Here is a 23,735-nt window from a genome sequence, read left to right on the forward strand (position 1 = left end):
GGTTAAAAAAATTTTAAATATAAAATGAAAGAATTAAAAAAGAAGGTGTGATGTTAACATATTTACTAATGAGAGTACAATTAGCTACAGTAATATCAAAGTACACCATATATAAACCATAATAAAAATTTAAATTAAAAAATTTAAAACCTTTCATAAAGGAAAAATATTAAAAAAAATTAAAACAGAAAGAAGAAAATTTGAAAAGACTTTAGATGGTGACAAGTATTTCACATAAGTTATAACTGGGGTTGGACACAGTGAAGAACAAAGTTGCTGCTCTACATTGAAACTCACTACATTGCTTTATAATAGAGTAAAAAAGGAAAAAGACAAAACCAAGGCAGAATAAGAAGCACCTATACAAATGTGCTAGCAAATGTCTGATGAATGACCAGACATCAGCTCTCAGTTATACTCACACAATGGTTTTTCCAATGTGCAAAAATGACTTCTCTACAAACTCCCGGACACTGTGGACTTCTCCAGTAGCTATGACAAAATCCTCTGGCTCCTCCTTCTGCAACATCAGCCACATAGCCTACAGAGAGACAGGCAAACCCCAGTTAAAGTTGCAGCCACCTGCCACTTGGGAAATATGTTATCAAACTCACATAATTGGGTATGGACATTGTTGAAAGGTAAACTGAGGCATATTAAATTTTTTTTAAAAAGGAGTTTATTTGCTCATACCTTCACTTGAATAGAGTAGTGCTAAAGCAAAGGTGGTTAGGAGCACTCCATAAGAGAGAGGGGCAAGGTTTTCACAGAGCAGAAAATGAAGCAAAGCAAAACAAAGCAAAGCAAAGAAATTATTAGATTGGTTATAGTTTATGCAGTGGCCTTACTTGGGAAAGCCAAGTAAGCTGTTTGTGATTGGTTTTTCTTAAGTTTCATTTTCTTTGATTCAAGTGAAGTGCCTTAGGTTTGGCTTGCTTATGTGGGCTACCAAGGCATTAGAATCACCTACGGTAAGTCTAACAGCCACTTGTTTAAGCAGTCTCCGTGTTTAAGTACTTCGATCATGTACAGCTAGAAAATAACCATGAACTTAAAGCAATATTCTCACCACTACAGTAGTAGTGGTTCTCAAACTTTAATGTATATCATAGTCATGCGGGGAACAACTCAGTATACGTGCTTAGGCCACAGTCACATAAGTGGACATAATAGAGAATATGCTTTAGATATCTAAACCTTTAACATCCCAGGTGACTGTCATGCAGCAGATGCTTGGACTACAATGTAGAGGAACAAGATATTGAAGAGTATATGTGGCAAATAACCTTTCTTTTTTTAGAAAAGAAGAGTTTAAAAACCATTGTCTAATTTACTTTCATATTATGGACAAAAGGGAAGAAAAAGTCCTTTAAAGATAGATGTTTATACTAAAAGTAGAACAAAGTTTCTTAACAATAAGGTGAAAATGTACCAAAGTGGTGACATCAAAAAGCAAAATAATCAAGGATTATTAATGGACTTCCAGTTAAGATGGAAGCTTAAGTAATATTCATATCCTCACACAACCATGTCAAAATTACAACTAAAATACAGAACCACCACCATTCAGAACCACCTGAAATCTACCTGAGTGGAAGTCCTACAACTGGGGATTTAAAGAAGACATATCAAACCTGGGAGGAGGGGCTGAGCTGTGGAATGGGCTGGTCCCACACCCACATATAGCAGATAAATATCAGGAGGGCAATCATGGCTGTAGAGGTCTGCCCTGAGGAGCAAGGGATCCTAGCCCCATACCAGGCCCCCAAGCTCAGGGTGCCAGTGCTGGGGAGAGAAGTCCCCATGACTTCTGCCTGTAAACACCACCAGGGATTGAGGCTGAAAGAGATGGAAGGCTTCTGTAGTCCCAGGTAATTCCTCTTGAAGGGCCCCCACACAGACTTACTTCGAATCCCTCCCTCTGATCTCCAGTGCTAGGGGAACAGCTCAAAGGGCACCAAGGACATAGGGGAAGAACTGACTTATCTGGCAACAGAGCAAGTGCTGGGGGACAGCTTTCTCCCAGATAACAGTGCTGGTACAGGCTACTGTTCTTTCACTAAGCACCCAGAGCCAGCAGACAGTTGCAATATCTAAGTCTCCATTACTTGGTTTACACTGTTTGCCCCTCTCTGGTGATTCCCTAGTGAGACCCCGTTCCACCAAATTTGTAGGCCTACCCAAGCAGTTTCCAGGGGCTTTTCCATATGAATGGCCTGTCTTGGTTCATGTTTCAGACTTCTAAAATCTTTCAAAAAGCTGTCTCTGGTCTTAAACTGCTCCATATCGCTTGCTAAGTGGTCCCAGGTATAGCACTAGCAGCAGCAGGAGGCCATGGTTGGCAGCTTGGTCTCTCCTGGGTACCTCCAGCCCAGCACAAGTAGCAGCCATCTGCAGATTACTTTGCAGATCAAACCAGGCAGCCCTGGGGAGAACACGGGTGGCAGCTGACCTTAGCAGGCACCTCTTGGGGGAGGGGCCTCAAAGACAGCGCACCCGGTGGACAGCTTCAGACTACTACATTGAAGCACCACAGAAGCACTTCCACAGCCACATACTCAAGGGGGTAGATTCAGTAGGCACAAGAGCCCCAGTGAGGTAAGTTCTGCTCTGTGGGTACAAGCTCCTGCCAGTAAATCCTCTGCAGTGGTTGGTGGTCACAGCTAGTCCTTACAGTTGATCAGCCTGGGGGTAAATCCCTTCCAATGATGTGCTAACAGCAATCAAGGCTCAACTACAACAGGAGGATGTACACAGCTCACATGGGTGTGAGGTATACCTGGAGTGCCCAGCTTTAGTGACTTTAAATAAAAAAAAGTCGAGACTCAAATCAGCAATCTGAAATATAAGGGAGCAAAAAACACCCTCATTATAACAGCAAAAAGAAAAAGGAATAAAAAATATACACAGTGTAAGGAGCCTCTGGGAAAACGTCAAGTGTACCAACATTTGAATCATGGGGGTGCTGCAAGGAGAAGATAGAGGGCAATAAATTGAAACCCTATTTGAAAAAATAATGACAGAAAACTTCCCTACCCCAGTGAAGAAAATAGACATACAGAAAGCACAGAGAGTCCAAAACAAGATGAACCCAAAGAGGCTCTGACCAAGACACAACATAATTAAAATGCAAAAGGTTAAAAATGAAGAACATTAACCCTATGGAAATCACAGTAAAAAATATTACAGTGTAGTTCATGTATATCCAACAGTACATTCATTACTACTATGTGCTGAAATGCAAAAGAATTTAAAACACTACAAATTTGTGTTTATTATATTTATATAATAATATATGATTTTTATTTATTTTCAGTTATAATCTAGAAATTATTAAATACAGAGATATAAAAACACAAAAAATAAATTTTTTCTAAAACCAGAAACATGAATATTATTACAAAATAGAACCAAAAATGTCTTTAACATTAATTAATCAGAATCTTCCATAGCTGGCTTTGCGAAACATTTGTAACGGGCATTGCAAACAACACTGCCGTGCTCAAGGCATACGCACTGTCCACAACCCTTGCAAAACTATTTTAATAAGTGACTCATTTTGGATGCATAGTACCTAACACATTCTGATTTTTTCTTTCCCCCCAAATACTCTTCATTCATGTCTTATTCATCTTTAGTTTCTTCACCAGAAATATCTTGCTTGATATCTGACTCTCCTGAACAAACTTCCACATAATCTTTATCTACTAAATTACTTTTATCTTCATACTCACCTTTATCATTGTCATCAGATTCAAATAGCATTTGCTGAAGTTCTTCAACATCTCTTGGATTATTAAATTGATATATGTATTTTTTCAGCCATTTTCAATGGTAAATAAAAAAAAACACGGACTTTGAAGTTTGCTGGTGGGGGGTGGGGAACCCAACTACACCAACACTGACTTCAGAGTTCACGTCATCTCTCAGGTCCAATTTATTATTGAATGTTACACATCCTTACAAAACAGACTTATAACCAAACTGGCTTAAACATTATGGCTTAACATTAATCATGTACAAACATGCAGCTAGTCATGACCTTGAACATATGTACCTGATATATGTAAAATACTTAAGAAAAGAGTTAGTTTGTATCTCTCAGATCAGCCATAACCTTCGCAGGGTATATAAGCAGAAAGAGAAAAGCAGCTAGTTATCTACAATGGCACTCCCATAAGACTGTCAGTTCTATTTCTCAACAGAAACTTTGACGGCCAGAAGGGACCTGCAAGAAATATTCAAAGTGAAGAAAAAGAAAGACTAAGAACCAAGATTACTCTCTGCAGCAAAGGTATCACCTAGAATTAAAAGACAAATAAAGAGCTTTCCAGACAAGAAAAAGCTAAGAGAGTTCATCATTACCAAACCAGTACTTTCTAAAATGTTAAAGGGTCTTCTTTAAGAAGAATAAGAGGAAGAAGATAATAAATGTGAATAATAAAATGGCAATAAATACATGTCTATCTAGAAATGAATCTAAGAAAACAAAACAAACAAGAAAGAACAGAAACAGACTCATAGATACAGAAAACATTTTGATGGTTGACAAATGGGAAGGTGGTTGGGGGGATGGGGAAAAAAGGTGAAGAGGAGAAAGAAGTACATATTGATTGTTACATAATAGCCATGAGGATGTAAAGTACAGCATATGGAGTATAGTCAATAATATTTTAATAACTATGTATGATCAGATGGGTATCAGATTGGGATAATCACTTAGTAAGTTATATAATGTATCACTGGGTGTACACCTGAACTAATATAATAGGGTATATAAACTGTCATTGAAAAAAAAAGTAATTAAAAAAGCCCAAGGGAAAACATTTTTAATCCACTACTATTTACTTACTGATATTGTTCATTTATATTTATTTTTTAATCCTCACATAAGGATATGCTTATTGATTTTAGAGAGAGAGGAAGAAAGGGGTGGGAGGTAGAGAGAGAGAGAGAGAAACATCAATGTGGGAAAGAAACATCAATCGGTTGTCTCCCATATGCACCCTGACTGGGGATCAAACCTGCAACTTAGTTATGTTCCCTGACCAGGAATTGAATCTACAACCTCTTATTGTACAATAGGAGTCTCAAACTGTCAGACCACAGACCAGTACCAGTCCATGGTCTGTTAGGAACTAGACCACACAGCAGGAAGTGAGCAGAGGGCAAGTGAGCAAAGCTTCATCTGTATTTACAGCTGCTCCCCATCACTCACATTACTGCCTATCCCAGCCTCCTGTCAGATCATCAGATCAGCAGCAGCAGCATTAGATTCTCATAAGAGTGCAAACCCTACTGTGAACTGTTCATGTGAGGAATCTAGGTTGCACACTCCATATGAGAATCTAATGCCTGATGATCTCAGGTGGAGCTGAGGTGGTGATGCTAGCACTGGGGAGTGGATGCAAATAGATTAATGATAATCTCATTAGCAGAGGGGTTAGACCGCACAGGGACCATAATAAATCAATTGCTTGCAGACTCATACCAAAATGCTATCATTGAGTTGCAAGTGACAATTAAGCTGCATCTGGTGCCAGGCTTTAAGCCAGAATCCGACACTTACTGTACTCTGTGTGTGGCCTGCCCATTATTTTATTTACCACCTCTGTCTGTGTCTCTCTTTCCTATACTATACACTGTCATATTCACAGTTTTGGTAAACCCACATGCTAACTCTAGCATGTGCTAAGTTGTATAATTATTTCATTATATACTACAAGTAAGACAATAGAAATAAAGTGCACAATAAATGCAATGTGATTGAATCATCCTGAAACCATTCTCCCACTCTCTGGTCATGAAAAAATTATCTTTCATGAAACTGGTCCCTGATGCCCAAAAGGTTGGGGACCACTGGTGTATGGGACAATGCTCTAACCAACTGAGCCACCTGGCCTGCACTTTGCTGATACTGTGTAAACTGGATTCCAAAACCTGAGATGCAATAACTGATCTATAAATCAATTTCCTTATCTCTGAAACTGAAAGAATGCCACTACCCCTTAGACTAGTATGAATTGCAACTAAGATGAGATGATTTGTATTCAGCACAAAGGAAATGATGATTAGAAGGGAATATTGAATCCTAAACAGAATTTCAGACTTCACAAGTATTCTAAGACCTCAACAACTCCCCCACTACCATTCTCAATAAACATAACTAAGTCTACTATGTTAAACTATGGATCCTGATTTCCAGTTGCTCAAAAATTTTAAAGATCCCCAGCTTCTATAGATAGTGCTTCTATGGATAACCAACCTAGCTTAGGTTTTACTCTTCCAAGAGCAATACTAAAAATTTATATACTGCTCCTCTGCATCTTATCTGTAAATGCTTTTTCTAGAGCCTTCACTGGTTACCAATTCTATGTTCCAACAAAAACAAGATACAATCAAACCCTGTAAAATAAATCTCTACTAAATTTAAAAAATCATTAATGGAAAAACAATCACGTAATGAATAGTACTAATGCTTATAAAATGGTTCTCTGAGAGGCAATGAAAAGTGTTGTACCAGTTTAGGATTTCATCATCAGCATTTCAAGGTCAGTTTGTCAATGGGAGTATCCACAGATGCACTTTTTCACTGGAAATGAGAAGCCTAGTTGGGCAGCAATGCAGCTGCATGTCTAAGACACAAACTGTGGCAGCCATTGCAGCTTGAGTTCACTCAGTTATGTCATCTTTTGTCAATAGCATACAGGCCTATAGTTTCTATAGCTGGGAACTGCACATTAATTGTACAGGTTTTGTTTACACAGCAGATGCATATTAAAAAATAAGTATAGTTGGTATTTGACATATCTCTCTGTTTTTTTTCTCTTAAGTGCTTTATTCTTTTTGATGTTATTGCAAATTAAATTGTTTTCTTAATTTCCTTTTTGGATTGCTCATTGCAAATGATATTATAATTTATATTTGCATTTTGACCTTGTATTTTGCCAAACTTATTAATTAGTTGCAATTTTTTGTTATCATGAAAATACACATGAGCTCTACTCAACAACTCTAAGTATCCAGTACAGTATTATTAACTATAAGCATGCTGTTGCACAGTAAATCTCTAGAACCTTTTCATCTGGCATGACTGAAACTCTATATCCATTGAATAATAACTCCCCCATTTCCTCCTCTCCCCAGCCCTTGACATGTGTCTTTAAGAACAATCCAAGCAAGTGACAAATCAATGTTTTTTAATTACTCCTATCCACTTTTTCAAAATATAGTAAGTAAAAATAATAGGCACAGTCCCTAATATTATGTGAATTGAGCACTTGTTGTAACACTTAAAGAAAATTATCTTAGTCAGTATCTCCCTAGCTGCTATTGGATAAGTTGAAAAAATAGTTTTCTGACTTCAACAGGGCAGCTTACAAAAATGAAACCAAAAATGCTTAATTCCTCATTATTCTTTGAATTTGTGGTAGATTTCTAAAAATAAAAAATAGGTAAATATTTGTCTTCTACTTGAAGTTACTTCTTATGAATATCTTGTATTTTTAGCCTATTATGTGATTTTTAAAAAAATATTTTATTTATTTATTTTTAAGGAGAGGGAACAGGAAGGAGAAAGAGTGGGAGAGAAACATCAATGTGTGGTTTCCTCTCCTGGCCTGCAACCCAGGCATGTCATGTGCCCTGACTGGGAATTGAACCGGTTACCCTTTGCTTCACAGGCCCGTGCTCAATCCACTGAGCTACACCAGCCAGGGCTACATGATATTTTTAAATCATATTTTTGTTCTAGAAAAGATGATATTTTGGGCAATTATACAGGCCTTGGACATGTGGCAACTGGGTGAAACAATGGCACTAAGTTGAGGTCAATGATATACTGAAAAGTAACCAATGAAATTGTCTTGGCTAGGAGAGAGTTTTGTTCACTTTAGTGAAATATCTGGTTTCATTTTGTACTATGAGTTCATAGTTAATGAATTTAATTATAATACTTTCTAAATTTTATACTAATTATTTAATAGTAAAGCTAAATCATTATTTAAAAGGCACAAAATACAAGATGTTCTCTTTAATGCTTTGTAGCTCCCTGGGCTCTATGGCCCCTGCACATTATTATCCCCTCCAGGCCGAGGACTGTGGTCTGAAACACAGCCCAGGTCTGTGGTCAAGCCCTATGCCCAGCACCCTTCATTGTTAAGCTCCTCAGAGAGGTGCCTCTTTGTAATGGGTGCTGGCTCTAGCAGAAACTGGTTCAGGGGCCTGCTCTTCATGTCCGTGACTCGCAGGTACAATTCCCGGGGCCTAGAATGCTTGTTTCCCTCATCTGTGTGGGAACTCTGGCCTCTTCTTCTACCAGAGGTGTCCAACCTGAGGCCCATGGGCCACATGCAGCCGAGGATGGCTGCGATGTGGCCCAACATTAAATCGTAAATTTACTTAAAACATTATGAGACTTTTGTGATTATGTGTTGCAATGTATTTAATGGATAGCCCAAGACAACAGTTCTTTCTGTGTGGCCCAGAGATGCCAAAGGATTGGCCACCCCTGTGCCATGTGCAAGGGCCCCAGGCCTAGTCCTTAAAACAAATTCCTGTTATCAACTTGAATTTCCTGTCATCAATGGCAGACAGCATGGCTGAGTTCATTCGTACTTAGCCTGCTCTTTGGCCACACCTTCTAACTAGGCTGACCCTCCCATGTCTCCTGAGTGCGCCCACGCACATGAACACATGCAAATATTTTTGGCTTTCTTCAAAATACTTGAAAAGTTTTTAGGAAAAATCAAATTATGCTCTTGGTTAGAATTTCGACTTGAACATTTTTCTGTAGGATTAATGTATGTAAGTATATTTTACTCAAAGTTCCATTCTAAAAATAACATTTCAAATAGGTCTTTCAGGACTGCTCAGCTTTATTTTATTTCTTTTAAAATGCTATGTTGTGCTAGAATGGTTTCGAAAATAATCATATTTTTAGTCATGTGAAAAAAGAAAAGGCTTGCTAAAAATAAAAGGAGAAAATATGATTACTGGTTAATAGCAGATTACTTTAAACACTGGGCACGAGTTCCCTGGTGCTTGTTTTGTTCCTCAACAGGAATCTGGGGATCAGTTGGAGCCTCTCATTTTCACTAGGTTCAGTGCCAAGAATCTGTTCCTTTCTTTTCCATAAGACTATCTGAAGCCTTTGACCTATCAATTTCTAGGCATTTCCTCTAAAGTTCATATTGTACCAGACTCCGGTCTGGGAATGGGAAGGGAAAGGATATACAACTCCAGATTTATTTGTTATTACTGAATAGTTTACTCGTTTTACAGAGGGAAAGGGCTTTGTTTAAATTTCCATTGAGCATAATTAATGGTTATTGACTGGTAAATGAAGAACAGGTGACACTCTGGATTAGAAGATAAATGATCTTGTGTTCTTATGTGATAATGGCTTAGTAATTTGCCACAAAGCCCAGGCCCAGTGCATCCCATCATAATGCCAGGTCATGTCCAGGACACAAAGGCCCCTGTGTGAGAAGTACTCAGCCATTCCCCTTCTCATACAGCTGCACACGTTGATTTGGTCTATTTGTTCTCTGATGGATGGCACAACTGAGGCAAAAGTTCACCACTTCTCACCTTCCTGTTCACATGCTGAACATATGACCCATGACACCACCAGGGCACAATCTGTGATCAAATTGCCCCCCAGCTTTGGCTTCTGACTGTAGAAAGGATTTTAAGGTTACATGTTTTAGACATCAATTCTGTCTCTCAAAAAATGAAGAAGGAAAAAGACAAATTTCCCACATTTTTTTAGTGTCCTTTAAGGATATGACTGCTTTATCCATTTCCTCAGATACTTATTTACTTTCAGCCCTGACCGGATCACCAGTGGTGGTGGGGGAAACAGCTCCCACTTTTTAATCCATTTCACAGGGAGGAAAGAGAATTAGTTAAGGAATGTACCAATGCTTCAGATTCTTTAACATAGAATGCCACTTAATATCAAATAAACAGTACAGTTTTCAAATCATGTCTCACATTCATTTTGTTTTTAAGTCACATGATGTTGAGGGAAAATCTGACTCCACACCATTGACATTTGAAGGCCAACTTAGATACTTATAAATATTGGTTAATTTTGGATACATGCTCTCCTGGAACTATATAATTTATCTATGCATTCTACAAAGCTAATTTAGAGAAGTTGAAATAAAATTTTAGTTAAAAATTTTTCAAATGAAAATACTCCTTTCTCACAAGCTACTCTTTGGCCATTCAAAGCATGCATGTGGAAGTGGGGCAGGAAGGGTCACTCCTCCTTCCTTGGCTTGGTGGTTCTGGAGGCATTCACAGCTGGACCAGTGAAGGAGAACACCTGAAGTACATCACCACAGCCGACTAACTACACACCTGATTCCATGCATGCCTTTTGGGGCATGATGCATATTTGTCTTAAAAATCTGGATTCTACAATTGCTTCCCCTCACCATTAACTTCCAGTTTAGTATCCAAGCCACAAACACTTATTAACTGAGCTGTCACCCATGAATAACAAGATTTGTTAATCAAGGTTATGTTTAACTATGTTATTTGACTGCTGTTTTTTCAGCTCTGCACTTTCGTGCTTTATGTGCTGCTGTCATAAAAATCATCTTAAAGGAGAACTATATATACATATATTTCAGGGGAGAAAGTCTATGAAATAATTCTAATAAAAATCATAGGAATTTGAACTAACGGCAACTGGAGTTTCCACTGAAGGAAACAAGTGTGGACCCATTCACATGCACTGTGTCTTGTAGCTTTGTTTGGCAGCTGGTTTCAGACGACAGCCTGGCCTCACAAGGCTTCAAGTGGCCCTGTGCTAGGCCAGGACTCCAGTTTGGTGGGGCCTGTGTGGAAAGTTCCGAGGGTTAGCCTGGTGGGGAGTACCCCTAATATAACCTAGTTGGAAAGCAGGTGCCAAATGACTAACGAACAAAACTATATCATGAAAACCATCTAGGATATAACCAAAGGCTGGCCTTAGGGCCCTCTGAATCTATTAATTTTCTTCTTGGGCAAAAATACTGTGGTTTGTATATTCTTTTGATTAAGGGCTCTTCAGACATTTTAAAGATACAAAGATATTGAACAGTAAAAATTATTAGATAACAAATCAATAAAAACACCAAAAATAATAAAACACAGCTTAGAAAGTTATAAAGCCCTTGCTTCTTTGGCTGTTAACATATCTACTTTGATATCATATACAGAAAGAAAGAGGCCATGTCAAAATCTGCCTTTCCCTGTATTCTTTTATTTTAGCCAGGTATACCAATCTACAAATTCAAAGGTTGGGGGCTATTTTTTCTCATGTCTGGAAACAATACAAAACCCGAAAGCTCTCAGTCTTGTACTAATAATTCTGAATCGTTTTTCAGGGATACTGTTTTTCTTGTGATATGCAGATTCAAATTATCTGTTTATTTCTTTTATTAATTTTTGAGTATATTTTATTTCTTCTAGTCTATTTCTTTCTCAGGAACACCAATTATGCATAGGTTGCATCTCTTTTCTTCTCCTTTCTATATCTATTATACCCTATCTACCCACTTTAATGTTTGTTCTTATCCTTATAATTTTACATGATTTCTTCCTATTGTTCACCTGATTATTTTAGTGATGTTTATTTTAAACGTCATTGTCAATGAGACCTTAATACCTGAAATTGCTTTCTTTTTCTCCTCCATATCTTTCCCGATTACTTCCGACTTAACTCTCATTTATTTTCTTTAAGCCAGGGATCCGCAGACTTTTTCTTAAAAGGTCAGACAGTAAATGTTTTAGGCTGGCGAGCCATATGATATTCAACACAACTAACTCAAGTCTGCTGTTGTAGTGCAAATACAGCCACAGACAATACAAAAACAAGCGGGCATGGCTATGTCTAAAAAAAACATTGTTCACAAAAACAGGCAACTGGCCCATGGCCTGTCATTTGCCTACCTTTGCATTTAGCAAACTGAACAAAAACATGTTGCCTGTATTTTTTTGAATCAATGGAGACAAATTAACTCCAGCTACATATTTTATCTTTGAATAATACTCCTTGTAACATGTGATATTCGTCTGTTTTATTATCGTTCCTTTTCTTCCCTTGGAACCCTCTTCCCTACTCCTACTTCAGATAGAGATCATGGGGCATGCTATGACTACTTGAATAAGGCTGATGTTTGCTGAAGGAATCATATGAGGAAGAACAGGGAACTGCACAGAGGGCAGACTACAACTTCAATTCAACTACTCTCAAAACCCAGAACCAAACCCAAGACTTGGTTTGCCCTGATTTTTCAGCACTTGGTTAGTGTGGCTCACAGAATAGCCAGAAATAACGTGGCCACTATAGTGCTATCTGGCAATCATTCTTCCTCTCTGCATTCCCCCAGATCAAAGTCTACATTGCCCTTCAGCCAGGAGACCATGACACAGATGGTACAATGGGTCTCTCCTTCAGCAACACTTTCCTGATATTAGGATTAGTATAAAAGTGGTTCTCTAATAAGGATAATCCCCATTCCTATGTCATATCATTTTATGGGCCTCCTAGTACTCCAAATTAATTGGAGCAAAATCTATAGACTGTATGCATGTATATATGTTCAGCCTAATACACTCTGAGTGAGTGTATAAAGAATTATTTTAAGCAATTACATGTATCTCAAAGTTATGTGACCATGTAAATAATGTGAGAGAACCTCAATGAAAAATGCACATACAAATAAAGGATGTTTCATTTGTTCAATGCTGCTTAATAAGTCACCCTAAGATCTAATGGCTTAAACCTTCTTATTGCTCAGGATTTTGTGAGTTAGTAGTTCAGGAGGGCTTGGTGGAATGGCTCAGCCGGATGGCTCAGCTGCACTCTTGTGGTGCTGGCTGAAGTGATTTGACTGGGGTTACAGGATCAAGAGGACCTTCCTCCCAGGTCTGGGTCCTCGCTGCCGGATGCACCTCAGTTCTCCACATGCCTTCACCCCCATGGTCTCTCATTTACTTGTCTAGTCCAAGCTTCTTTACAAAACGAAAGCTGCAAGGACTCAGAAGGCATCAGCCTAAAAGTGTAAGGGTGTCACTCCTCTGTATACTACTGGTTATAGGGTCAGCCCAAATTCTAAAAAAGGGAAACAGACTCTGTCCCTTTATGACAAGAGAGGTAAAGTCACAATACGGAAGGGTGTGCAGGATGAGAGGGATTATTGCAGCCATCTTTGGAAATAATCTGTCCTGTAACGATTATAATATCAAGTGATTGATTCAATATTCTTAATGAATATTTTTGCCTTTAATATAATCATTGTTTCAGCTTGTGGTTTCTATGTAAGGCTCTGTCTACCTTTAACATTGTGCAGTGATAGGTTTAAATAAGGGCACCAGTAATTCAGACCAACACATGGAACATAGAAACTTGCTTTCAAGTTAATTTAATAATTTAACAAACGTTCTAATTTAGCCCAACATCATTACTGTCACAGCATTCTTCCCAGAAGTGGCTGTTTCCTGGAGCATGCCCAGCCGCCTACGTCAACCAGGTGTTTCCAATTACCTGCACCCACTTGCATACCCAGGTAAGCCATTCTAGAATTAGTCTCTGGCTTAGCAGGAAAAATATAAAAGCTCTGGGTATGCAGCAGGAAGTTACTTTACACTTGTGACCACCTGATTGTCCATGTCCTTAACTCATGGTTCCCAGCCGTGCTGCCTAAACATGTTCTTGGGAAGCCAGCTCTGACATCTCTGTGACTTTACCCCTCAAGCTGCTCCTGACCACCTGGTTGTGCCTCTCTGTCTGACTCTAACCTTTGGAATCCAACTTCTGGGCCGGTTCCTGGCTTCCTTGAAAAACAGGTCCTAACCTTGCCACAGATCTCTCAGTTCCAGTGTTGATAATCATCATTAACAAAAAATAAAATCTATACATACAACATAGTATGCATTAAGGTAGATAATGATAGGACTTGGCAAGCTTAGTTGAAAACAGTGCTGCCAATAAAAATATAATGCAACTCACATGTGTAATTTTTAATTTTCTATTTAGTCACAATAAAAGAACAAAGAAAATGTAAAGTTAAACAATGTCTTATTTAATGTATAGAGTTAAAATATACTCATTACACTATCATTTCAATATAAAGTATTATAAGACATTTTACATTATTTTTCCACGTATTAAGTATTCAATGTGCAGTGTATATTTCGCATCCCATCCAGACTGGGCACACTTCAAGTGCTCAGTAACTACATGCAGCTCATGGATATGGCATGCACAATCAAGGCCAGAGCAGGCCTCGTGTAAGGAAGGAGGGTCTGCACCTATTGTATGATGCACTGCCTAATCCTGTTTGCTAAACCTGTCAAAGATTGTGCTGGGGCTTCATGGAGAAGGCCACATTTCCCTCCTTTGTAATTATCTCCTCCTCCTGACTTTTCCTGGAGTGATTTCATCAGTGATGCCAACTAGGAGAAAGAGAGCTTGAAAAGTAGTATAACTAGATCCTAATTTATGATCCTCTGACATTTGAATGCTTGCCTTGTTCATGTATAACTGGGCCATGATACCACACCCCCAACTCCCCAACTGGAATATCTGGGGACTAGAAACCTAAAGAACTTCTTATCGGTATGTTGAAAGGCAGTGCTGAAGAGAGGAAGCAGGAGCACTAGAATTTTAGTGTGCATTGCAGCCATCTGAAAGGTTAAAGCAGATTGCTGTTCCTCTCGCCCCAAAGTCCCTGACTCTGTAGGCTTGGGCTGGGGACTGAAAATTTGCATTTCTAACAAGTTCCATGGGGAAGCAGGAGCTCCTTGTGTGAGGACCACACTGACAACTGGTACTTGTTGTTGTTGGAGCTCAGACTCAGAATCAGACCACCTGGGTTTAAACCCCAGCCCTGGAATTTCCTGGTAACTTTTGGCAAATCTCTTAATTTTCCAGTGCCTCAGAAAATGAGAACAATAATAGTACCTACCTCACAGGACTATTTTTAGGATTAAATTAGTTAATGTATGTAAAGTGCCTGGAAGAGTGCCTGACACATAATAAGCACTCAAGTACTATTATTTATCTAGATGATGATGACAGTGGCAATTATGTAGCCTGAGAGGGTTATTGGTGCCTGAGGATCTAGTTGATCTCCACAAAGTCTTGTAAGCAGGTATGGCAGTGGGAAGAAGGAAGACTGAAAGGGTGGAGTAAATTTAATCCTTATTCTGTTAGAGCCACAAAGCTTTATAGCTGGAAGGGACCTCAGAGATGTTCTCATTCAATTCTATTCATTTTAAAGACATAGCAAATGAAACCAGAGAAAATGTATGACTCACTGAAAGTCACACACCAATTTACTGCCAGAGCTGGGACTAGAACCTGGATTTCCCTTATAGTATTCTTTTTATTGCATTACACTAACATTTTCCTACTGATTATGACTAGGGATGCATTTTCCTGTAGAAACTCTGTTATAAATGGTTGTTACGAATAGCTGCATGGACTTTTGTGGGCTAACCTGAGGACCTGATCAGTCAGTTTTTAAACATATATGGAATGCTGGCAAGGTGCCAGGCACTACGTTAAGAGTCTGAGACTATGCCGGGTAGAAATACACAAGGTAAACACTGTGCCTTCCTGGGTTATGGACTTCCAATATTTATATAGAAAAGGATTTTTAAAGTTCAACATTTGATATAAGTAAGAACTTCTGATACATAAATTGGGTCATTTGCAGAAGACATCAGGCATAGAAGCTTTCCAAAACCTTCCTTCTAAGCAAGATTATTCCTATCCACAGCTCTTGCTGAAGGAGTCAACCAAAACAGCAAGGCTTAAACTGGGTAACCTGTTCCTGTGCCTCCCCTTCCTCCTGACACTTGATATATTCTGGGCCAATTAGACTAAAAAAAATCTATACTAAGACACCTAGAGACTGAATGACCACTGGAGCTATATACATATGGCTGTCACATGAGGTCCACTGGCACTGCTAAAGCCAAGGGGAGGCCTACAGAAGGAGTGCTGCAGAGTCAAGCAGGAGACCCACCTGGGGAAAAGAGCAGGGAAAGGGGGACTACAAGGCTTGAGGGGGTATGAGGGGAAAGATGCACAAATACACAGGAAGGCAGGTTTCACTTCCTAGTTCCTGGGAAGTATCCCTGTACTTCTTATTTGAATTCCTTTGAGGTGCTTTCTGCTCCTTAAGCCAACAAGCTCAGAAGAAGAGAGCTGAAGACCAATATTTCCAGAACTTAGCAGAGTCTGAGTGTGTAGAACCAATCATGCATCAGGCTCTGTTCTCACAGCTGAGAAGACAGTTCCCCAGGGGATAAGGCACCACCTGTTTCCACAGAACCACAGGAAAGACTGCTGGTTGTCCACTGCAACAGATATAACACAGGCCCATGGGATAAATGCTAGCAGGAAAGGAGTTTTAGGAGCACAAAGGAAAAGACAATGCACACTAGTGGAGTGGGAGAGCTTTGTAGGATTCTTACCTGTCTTTAATTGCAAAGAACACTGACACTACCCATTCTTTAGCTCCTCTGAAGATTGCAGGCTGAGACACATGCACCATCTTTGTTATGGGAAACTAGTGCCTCATTCAATTCACTCAATTAAATTCATTTCAAATGTGTTTTCCCACAATGTCCTCATTCACAAAAATCAGGATTTCAACTGAAAAGTTATTCTCTACTCAACACTCTTAAAACCACGCTTGAATAGTTTTAGATTTAATCATTCTGCCTTTAATTTTTGGTTAAACATAAAATACCCCAATATAAATGGTACATAAGCTTTATTCTTCAGAGAGGTCAAATTGCTCTTATTGACTTGGTCTTACCCATGAGCAAAATGTTTCTGTTATCACAATTATTTCCTAGACGCTGCCTTTGTAATACCCTTGATTGAAAGATATGAAAAGGGAAGCCAGTTTTATTTAAGAAAAAGAATTATTATAACAGTAACATTTGAGCCTACTGATATGAGGAAAGAAATACCACTGCATATAAAAATAATTATTTAGAGACAACTTCACCTCCAATAAGGACACCCATACTATTGAAAATTAAACAAAGAGCTGCTTTATGTGCACCAATCTAAGAGAGAGAGAAAGAGAGAGAGAGAGTTCCAGCCAAGGTGGAGGTGGAGGTAGAAACTCTTCCTTTTCTCGCATAACCAAAATAAGGATAACAACCAATATAAAAACAATAAACAACTAGACCTACCAGAATAGCCAACTGCATGGAACTCTGACAACCAAGGAGTTAAAGAAACATTCATCCAGACTGGTGCACTGAGACAAGGAAATATGGCCCACATATAAAAACATCAAAACTTCAGAAAAAGATTATCGGAGTTTCAGCCAAGATGGAGGTGTAGGTAGAAACCCTTTGCTGCCTTCCACAACCAAAAGGAGAAAAACAACCAATCTATAATCAATAGACAACCAGAAGTGCTAGAAAATCAAACTGCATGGAATTCTGACAACCACAGAATTAAAGAAACAATCAAACAGCACAACCAGACTGGCAAGACTGAGAAACGGAGAGAAACGTCAGTGAGGTAGTGGACTGTGGGGGCAGAGCTAGCTGCTCGAGGCAGAAGGCTGCAAGGGAGGGGCTGATTTAAGGGGAAACTGGAACTCAGAGGAGGCTGTGGACTATGGCAGTTACTGTGGTGGGAGAAACTCCCAGTCTCACATGAGAATCCATTGAAAAGTGTGCTAGAGATGAACAGGTAAGCTGCATTGTTCACTTTCTGGCCCCTCCCCCACAGACAGCATGGCAGCATAGCAAAGAGGGTTGCCCTGCCTGGGTGAATTCTTAAATCCCCCCACCCCCTTACAACTTATCAGGGGCCCCGAAAAAAAATAGGGCCAAAGCGAAAGAATAGTGCAAAACTTCAGAAAGAGAGCTAAGTGAGAAGGATATAACCAACCTATATGATGGAGAATTTAAAGCCCTGGTAATCAAAATGCTCACAGAATTGATTGAGCTTAGTTGAAAAATGCAAGAACAAATGAAAGATACCCAAAGTGAAATAAAGCAAAACATTCAGGGAACCAACAGTGACAGGAAGGAAACCAGGACTCAAAGCAATGATTTGGAATAAAAGGAAGAAATAAACATTCAACCAGAATAGAATGGAGAAATAAGAATCCAAAAAAATGAAGAGAGGCTGAGGAATCTCTGGGACAATCTGAATTGTTCCAATATCCAAATTATAGGGTTGCCAGAGGAGAAGAACAACAGCAATAAATCAAAAACTTATTTGAATGAATAATGAAGAAGAACTTCCCCAATCTGGCAAAGAAAATAGACTTCCAGGGAGTTCAGGAAGCCCAGAGGGTCCCAAAGAAGTTGGACCCAAAGAGGAACACACCAAGGCACATCATCATTAAGTTACCCAAGATTAACGACAAAGAGACAGTCTTAAAAGCAGCAAGAGGGAAGGAGACAGTTACCTACAAAGCAGTACCCACAAGACTATCAGCTGATTTCTTAAAAGAAACGTTGCAGGCTAGAAAGGGCTGGAAAGAAGTATCTGAAGTCAGGAAAGGCAAGGATCTACATCCAAGAATACTCTTATCCAGCAAAGCTAGCATTTAGAATGGAAGAACAGTTAAAGTGCTTCCCAGATAAGGTCAAGTTAAAGGAATTCATTATCACCAAGTGATTATTATATGAAATGTTAAAGGGACTTATCTAAAAAAAGGAAGACAAAAAATATGAGCGGTAAAATGACAACAAATTCACAACTATCAACAAATGAACCTAAAAAAATAAAAGAAAGAAAAACAATGAAAACAAAAACAAAGCAAACAATTAGAACAGGAACAGAATCACAGAAATGGACATCACATGGAGTGTTTTCGGTGGGGTGAGAGAGGAGAGGAATGGGGGAAAAGGTATAGGGAATAAGCATAATTGGTAGGCATTAAATAGATTGGGAGAGGTCATAATGGTATAGGAAACAGAGAACTCAAATAACTTATATGTACAACCCATGGATATGAAGTAAGGTGGGGGGATGCTGGAGGGTTGGGGGTGCAGTATGGAAGGGGGATAAAGAGGGAAAAATTGGGAAAACTGTAAAAGCATAATCAATAAAATATTAAAAACAAAAACAAAAGTACAAAACTCCAGAACAGCTAAGCGAAGAGGAGATAGACAACCTATCTGATTCAGAGTTCAAAACACTGGTAATCAGGATGCTTACAGAACTGATTGAGCTCAGTCACAAAATGAAGGAAGAAATGAAGGTTTAGCAAAGCAAAATAAAGAAAAATATACAGGGAACCAACAGTGAAGAGAAGGAAACCGGGACTCACATCAATGATTTGAACAAAAAGAAGAAATAAACATCCAACTGGGAAAGAATGAAGAAACAAGAATTTTTAAAAAATGAAGAGAGGCTTAGGAAACTCTGAGACAACTTTAAGTACTCCAACATCTGAATCATAGGGCTTCCAGAAGAAGAGTAAGAAATTGAAAACTTATTTGAACAAATAATCAAGGAAAACTTCCTTAATGTGGTGAAGGAAACAGACTTCCAGAAAATTCAGGAAGCCCAGAGAGTCCCAAAGAAATTGGACCCAAGGAGGAACACACCAAGGAACATCATAATTATATCAGCCAAGATATATCCTTATCTCCTTAAAGATAAGGAGAGAATCTGAAAAGCAGCAAGAGGAAAGGAGAAACTTAACTACAAAAGAGTGCTCATAAGACTATCAGCTGATTTTTCAAAAGAAACCTTGCAGGCTAGAAGGGGCTGGGAAGAAGTACTCAAAGTCATGAAATGCAAGGACCTACCACCAAAATTACTCTGTCCAGCAAAATTATCATTTAGAACAGAAGGGCAGATAAAATGCTTCCCAGGTAAGGTCAAGTTAAAGGGATTCATCACCAAGCTATAATTATATGAAATGTTAAAGGGACTTATCTAAGAAATAGAAGGAGATAAAAAACTATGAACAAAATGACAATTCACAACTATCAACAACTGAACCTAAAAAACAAAAACAAAAACTAAGCAAACAACTAGAACAGAAACAGAATCCCTGAAATAAAGATCACATGGAGGGTCACCCATGTGGGTAAGGAAGAAAAGGAGGGTGAAAATGTACAGGGAATAAGAAGCATAATTGGTAGGCGTAAAATAGATGGGAGTAGTTTAAGAATAGTATAGGAAATACAGAAGCCAAAGAACTTGTATGTACAACCCATGGACATGAACTAAGGAGAGAGAATTCTGGAGGGGGGTGCAAGGCAGAGGTGAATAAAAAGGGGGAAAATTTGGCACTATTGCAATAGCATAATCAATAAAATATACTTAAAAAATCAAAAGAGCCCCTAAACGTTCCATTATTTTAAAAACACATACATGGTGATGGAAGTCTTTATATCTCCAGATAAAATCTAGACAGACAAGCCTTTGATAAACTGAATGAACACCTTCTAAACATTTAACTTATTAAGTATTTAAAAATTCTAAAATGTTCAAAAATTTTAAAAAATAGATAAGCTTAACTAAAATTACCAGACCCAGAAGAATAAGCATTTATTTTGGTTACTAAAATTTTCAGTAGCTTGACAAGTATCAATAACTGCTCAAGACCCATTATTCACAATAAACAATTGTCTATTACTACAGAGCAGCATAAATAATGTCATCTAGCAAATGCTAAAGGTCGAGAACTGAGGAGCAATCTTTTCTGTTACTGTAACACAACATTTTCTACATTCATTTCATATAAATGAACAATGTCTTCATTGTTGTCTGAACACTAACTTAGTGCTGTATTTTTTGCTTGTGTCAATGAGTGTCAAAATATTGTTCTTTTACTACATTAAAGTATTTGCATAGAGCTTTATTACTGATCTTTAGATGTTAGCCAGAGGCAAAATAAAACAGAGAAGCTCCAGTTGGGAAACCTTACTAGGAATGATAAGCAAGAGTCTTTGACATAGTCTGCTTTTCTGCCAATTTTTCCCCAAGTACATACACAATGGTTTATTTACCCCACAACTGGTGAAATTAAAAGCAATGTCAGACACCTAAAATAATACTTGAAGTATAAGACACAAGGATTCCATTTCCCTAAAAATGAAACAGAGAGCCTGCAAGGAAGAATACGAAAACTCTGAAAGCAACTTCTAAGATCTTATAATGAATTTAAATACAATACCATGTAAACCAATTACAGAAAAGCCAAGAAATGCAGCTTTTCAACAATGGAATGAGAAACATACAGGCAACTTTTATTCTTATGTCTTTCTGTATTAACTCATCATTAAATGCTCAATTGCCTGTATTTGTTTGCATTTACGCCAGTTATTAAGAAAAATAAAGCCACCACATTTTCTGTCTCTTCAAAGTTGAACAGTACACAGCCAGGTATCTGATGCGGTTTTCAATTGTTTTTTTTTTCTTTCTAACACTAATTATCTTGCCATTGTGGTATTGCCTGAATACACAAAATGCCCTTTCACAAAAAAGCATGCTCCAGCTGATGGGTTACTCACTACGAAACTGCAGGCCTGGACCCTGGCTGCCATCAGGAAAGAGCAGTTCTAGAGCTCAGTGCCAGAACAGGCTAGTAAAGGCCATGCTCACACCCCGTGAAACCAGACCAGCCTTTCAAGGCAAGTGTTGGCTTGTAGACATATAAGTTAATCAGGTATGAAATAACCACCACAATGTTCTTATTGATTGCAAAGGGCTTATGATGCAACTGTTGGCCTGGGGAAGATCTGTGCTTCATTCTTTCAGCCTCCAGCTTTTAGAGAAAGAGAACTTGAGAGGAGTGTTTACAAACACAGATGTTAACTTCATGATTTGAACCTTCCTAGGAAGATATACAATGTGCTGGGTCTCCAAAATGAAGTATACAAAATCCATTACATTCATATGCCTATTCATTTTTTGAAAGACCATGATAGTGTTCCTACTGTGCTAACTAAAAGGGCATTTAAAAAACTTCAAATTGGTAACATATCAAAACTAAATTTTAAATGTTTCCCTAAATTTTTTTCTTCACTGAGACACTAGGTAATGTTGATACTTTTGCTTTTAAATCAATATTATTAATTTAAAGAATGGCTATTGAACATATTTGCTGTAAAAATCATAAGTTAATTTAAGAACTGGTCATTTTAAAGTGTGCAGGTAGAATATTTAGTATACCTTTACTGCTCTTGAAAATGAGCCAGTGTATAATCACTGTTTGTGACAATCTACACCAAATCTTCAGTTTCTATTTCTACTAAATCCTTCTGAAACCACAGAAAGAAAAACAAAAGTGGGTGAGGGTGACTTGTGCTGTCAGAGCTTTAGGACATATTCTAAGATGCTAGAGAATGTAGGTCATTCGGTCACCCACAGATGTGACAATAAACTAATGAGTCCTCTCCCACTAGCCAGCTCCATTATTCGGAGGCAGGTGTTCTCTAGAATGAATCCTCTTAAATAAAATGAAAAAGAACCTATATAGTACAGAGACAGTGAGAGGACTAAGCAAGTGACCTGAAGAATCAATGAATTGAGTCTTTAAGAAAACAGTCACCCTGGCCTGAAGTTGGCTCAGTTGGTTGAAGTGTCAGCCCCTAATCAAGCCTGTGGGTTCAATTCCCAGTCAGGGCACATGCCTAGGTTGCCGGTTTGATCCCCAGCCCCAGTGCAGAGGGTGGGCAACGAACCGATGTTTCTGTCTTACATTGATGTTTTTCTCTTTCCCTTCCTCTCTCTCTAAAAGCAATAAAAAATTGTCCTCAAAGTGAGGGAGGAAAATCCAGTCAATTGATCCTCTAAGTCACGGAGACAAAATCCTAGTGGCTCCCCATGCACTGTCCTCACTATGTTCTGGTTGGGCCTCCAGATTCATGTGTTCACAGATACTAAAGAGCTTGGTCAGTGAGGGAATGACAGTTACACAGCTGCTCCTGCCTTTTTTCTTTCCTGTAGATTGCCTATGTGTGACTGACTCCAGAACAAAGAGAGATGAAAAAAAAAATCAAGTGTTGTATTTCTAACAGTGATGTGGACTGCAGGTTTGCTCAAAGGGGAACAATGGAATATCCCAGACATCATGGTGACATGATGATCTACAAAGCAATGAGAGCCAGTTTCTCGGTTTGCACGACTCACTTTTGTTTCTAATTTGGTGTTAGTTTAAAACTTTGCTAGAACCACTAAGTACAAGGACAAACATTAGATATTTGTTCCTAAGAGTGAACAGTGGCTCCCAGCTGGGGGGCAAAGATGTCTGATCCCTTGGGGGAAACAGTACCACCTGCTGAAACACCAATCTCTTTAGCTGAGCATCTTCTCCAGCCCCCACCTCCTAGTTTGGAGGCTCTGTAAGAGAACAGAGCCAGGCATCACAAAACTGCCTGTTTTTTCATCTGATTCAATTTCTCCTAGTACTACTGGAGGTGGAAGTTAAGAGTGAAAGAGTGAAGAAGAAAATGTTTTGTTACCCTTTTTTTAAAGATCTAGTTCCCAGCAATAAATACAGTGCTGGTATCTTAAGAACTCTTTCTGTGATCACTTGTGTACTTTTATGTAATGGGAGCCTGTGGTGCGAGACTGAATACAAAGACACACACTCAAAACGAAAATCCAAAGCCGTATGCAGAATGTGAGAGCTGAGAAAATCACAGAGCCAAGACATGGAGCCCTCACATGTTTATTCGTCTTTCCAAATGAAGTGTTTTTACAGGAAAATAGGCAGTCATAACAGACA

General features: G+C 38.6%; 1 protein-coding gene across 1 annotated transcript in view; it reads right to left on the minus strand.

Moving 5' to 3' along the window:
• GMDS (GDP-mannose 4,6-dehydratase) overlaps positions 1-23,735 on the minus strand; it is a 711,168-nt gene that overhangs the window by 151,977 nt on the left and 535,456 nt on the right. The window contains exon 8 of the mRNA XM_037128689.2: positions 423-541. Coding sequence (XP_036984584.1) covers positions 423-541 — 119 coding nt within the window. The remainder of the gene's footprint in view (positions 1-422; positions 542-23,735) is intronic.

The sequence above is a fragment of the Artibeus jamaicensis genome, unplaced genomic scaffold, assembly GCF_021234435.1.
Source record: "Artibeus jamaicensis isolate MK-2021 breed Jamaican fruit bat unplaced genomic scaffold, CSHL_Jam_final contig_594, whole genome shotgun sequence".
Classification (NCBI taxonomy): Eukaryota; Metazoa; Chordata; class Mammalia; order Chiroptera; family Phyllostomidae; genus Artibeus; species Artibeus jamaicensis.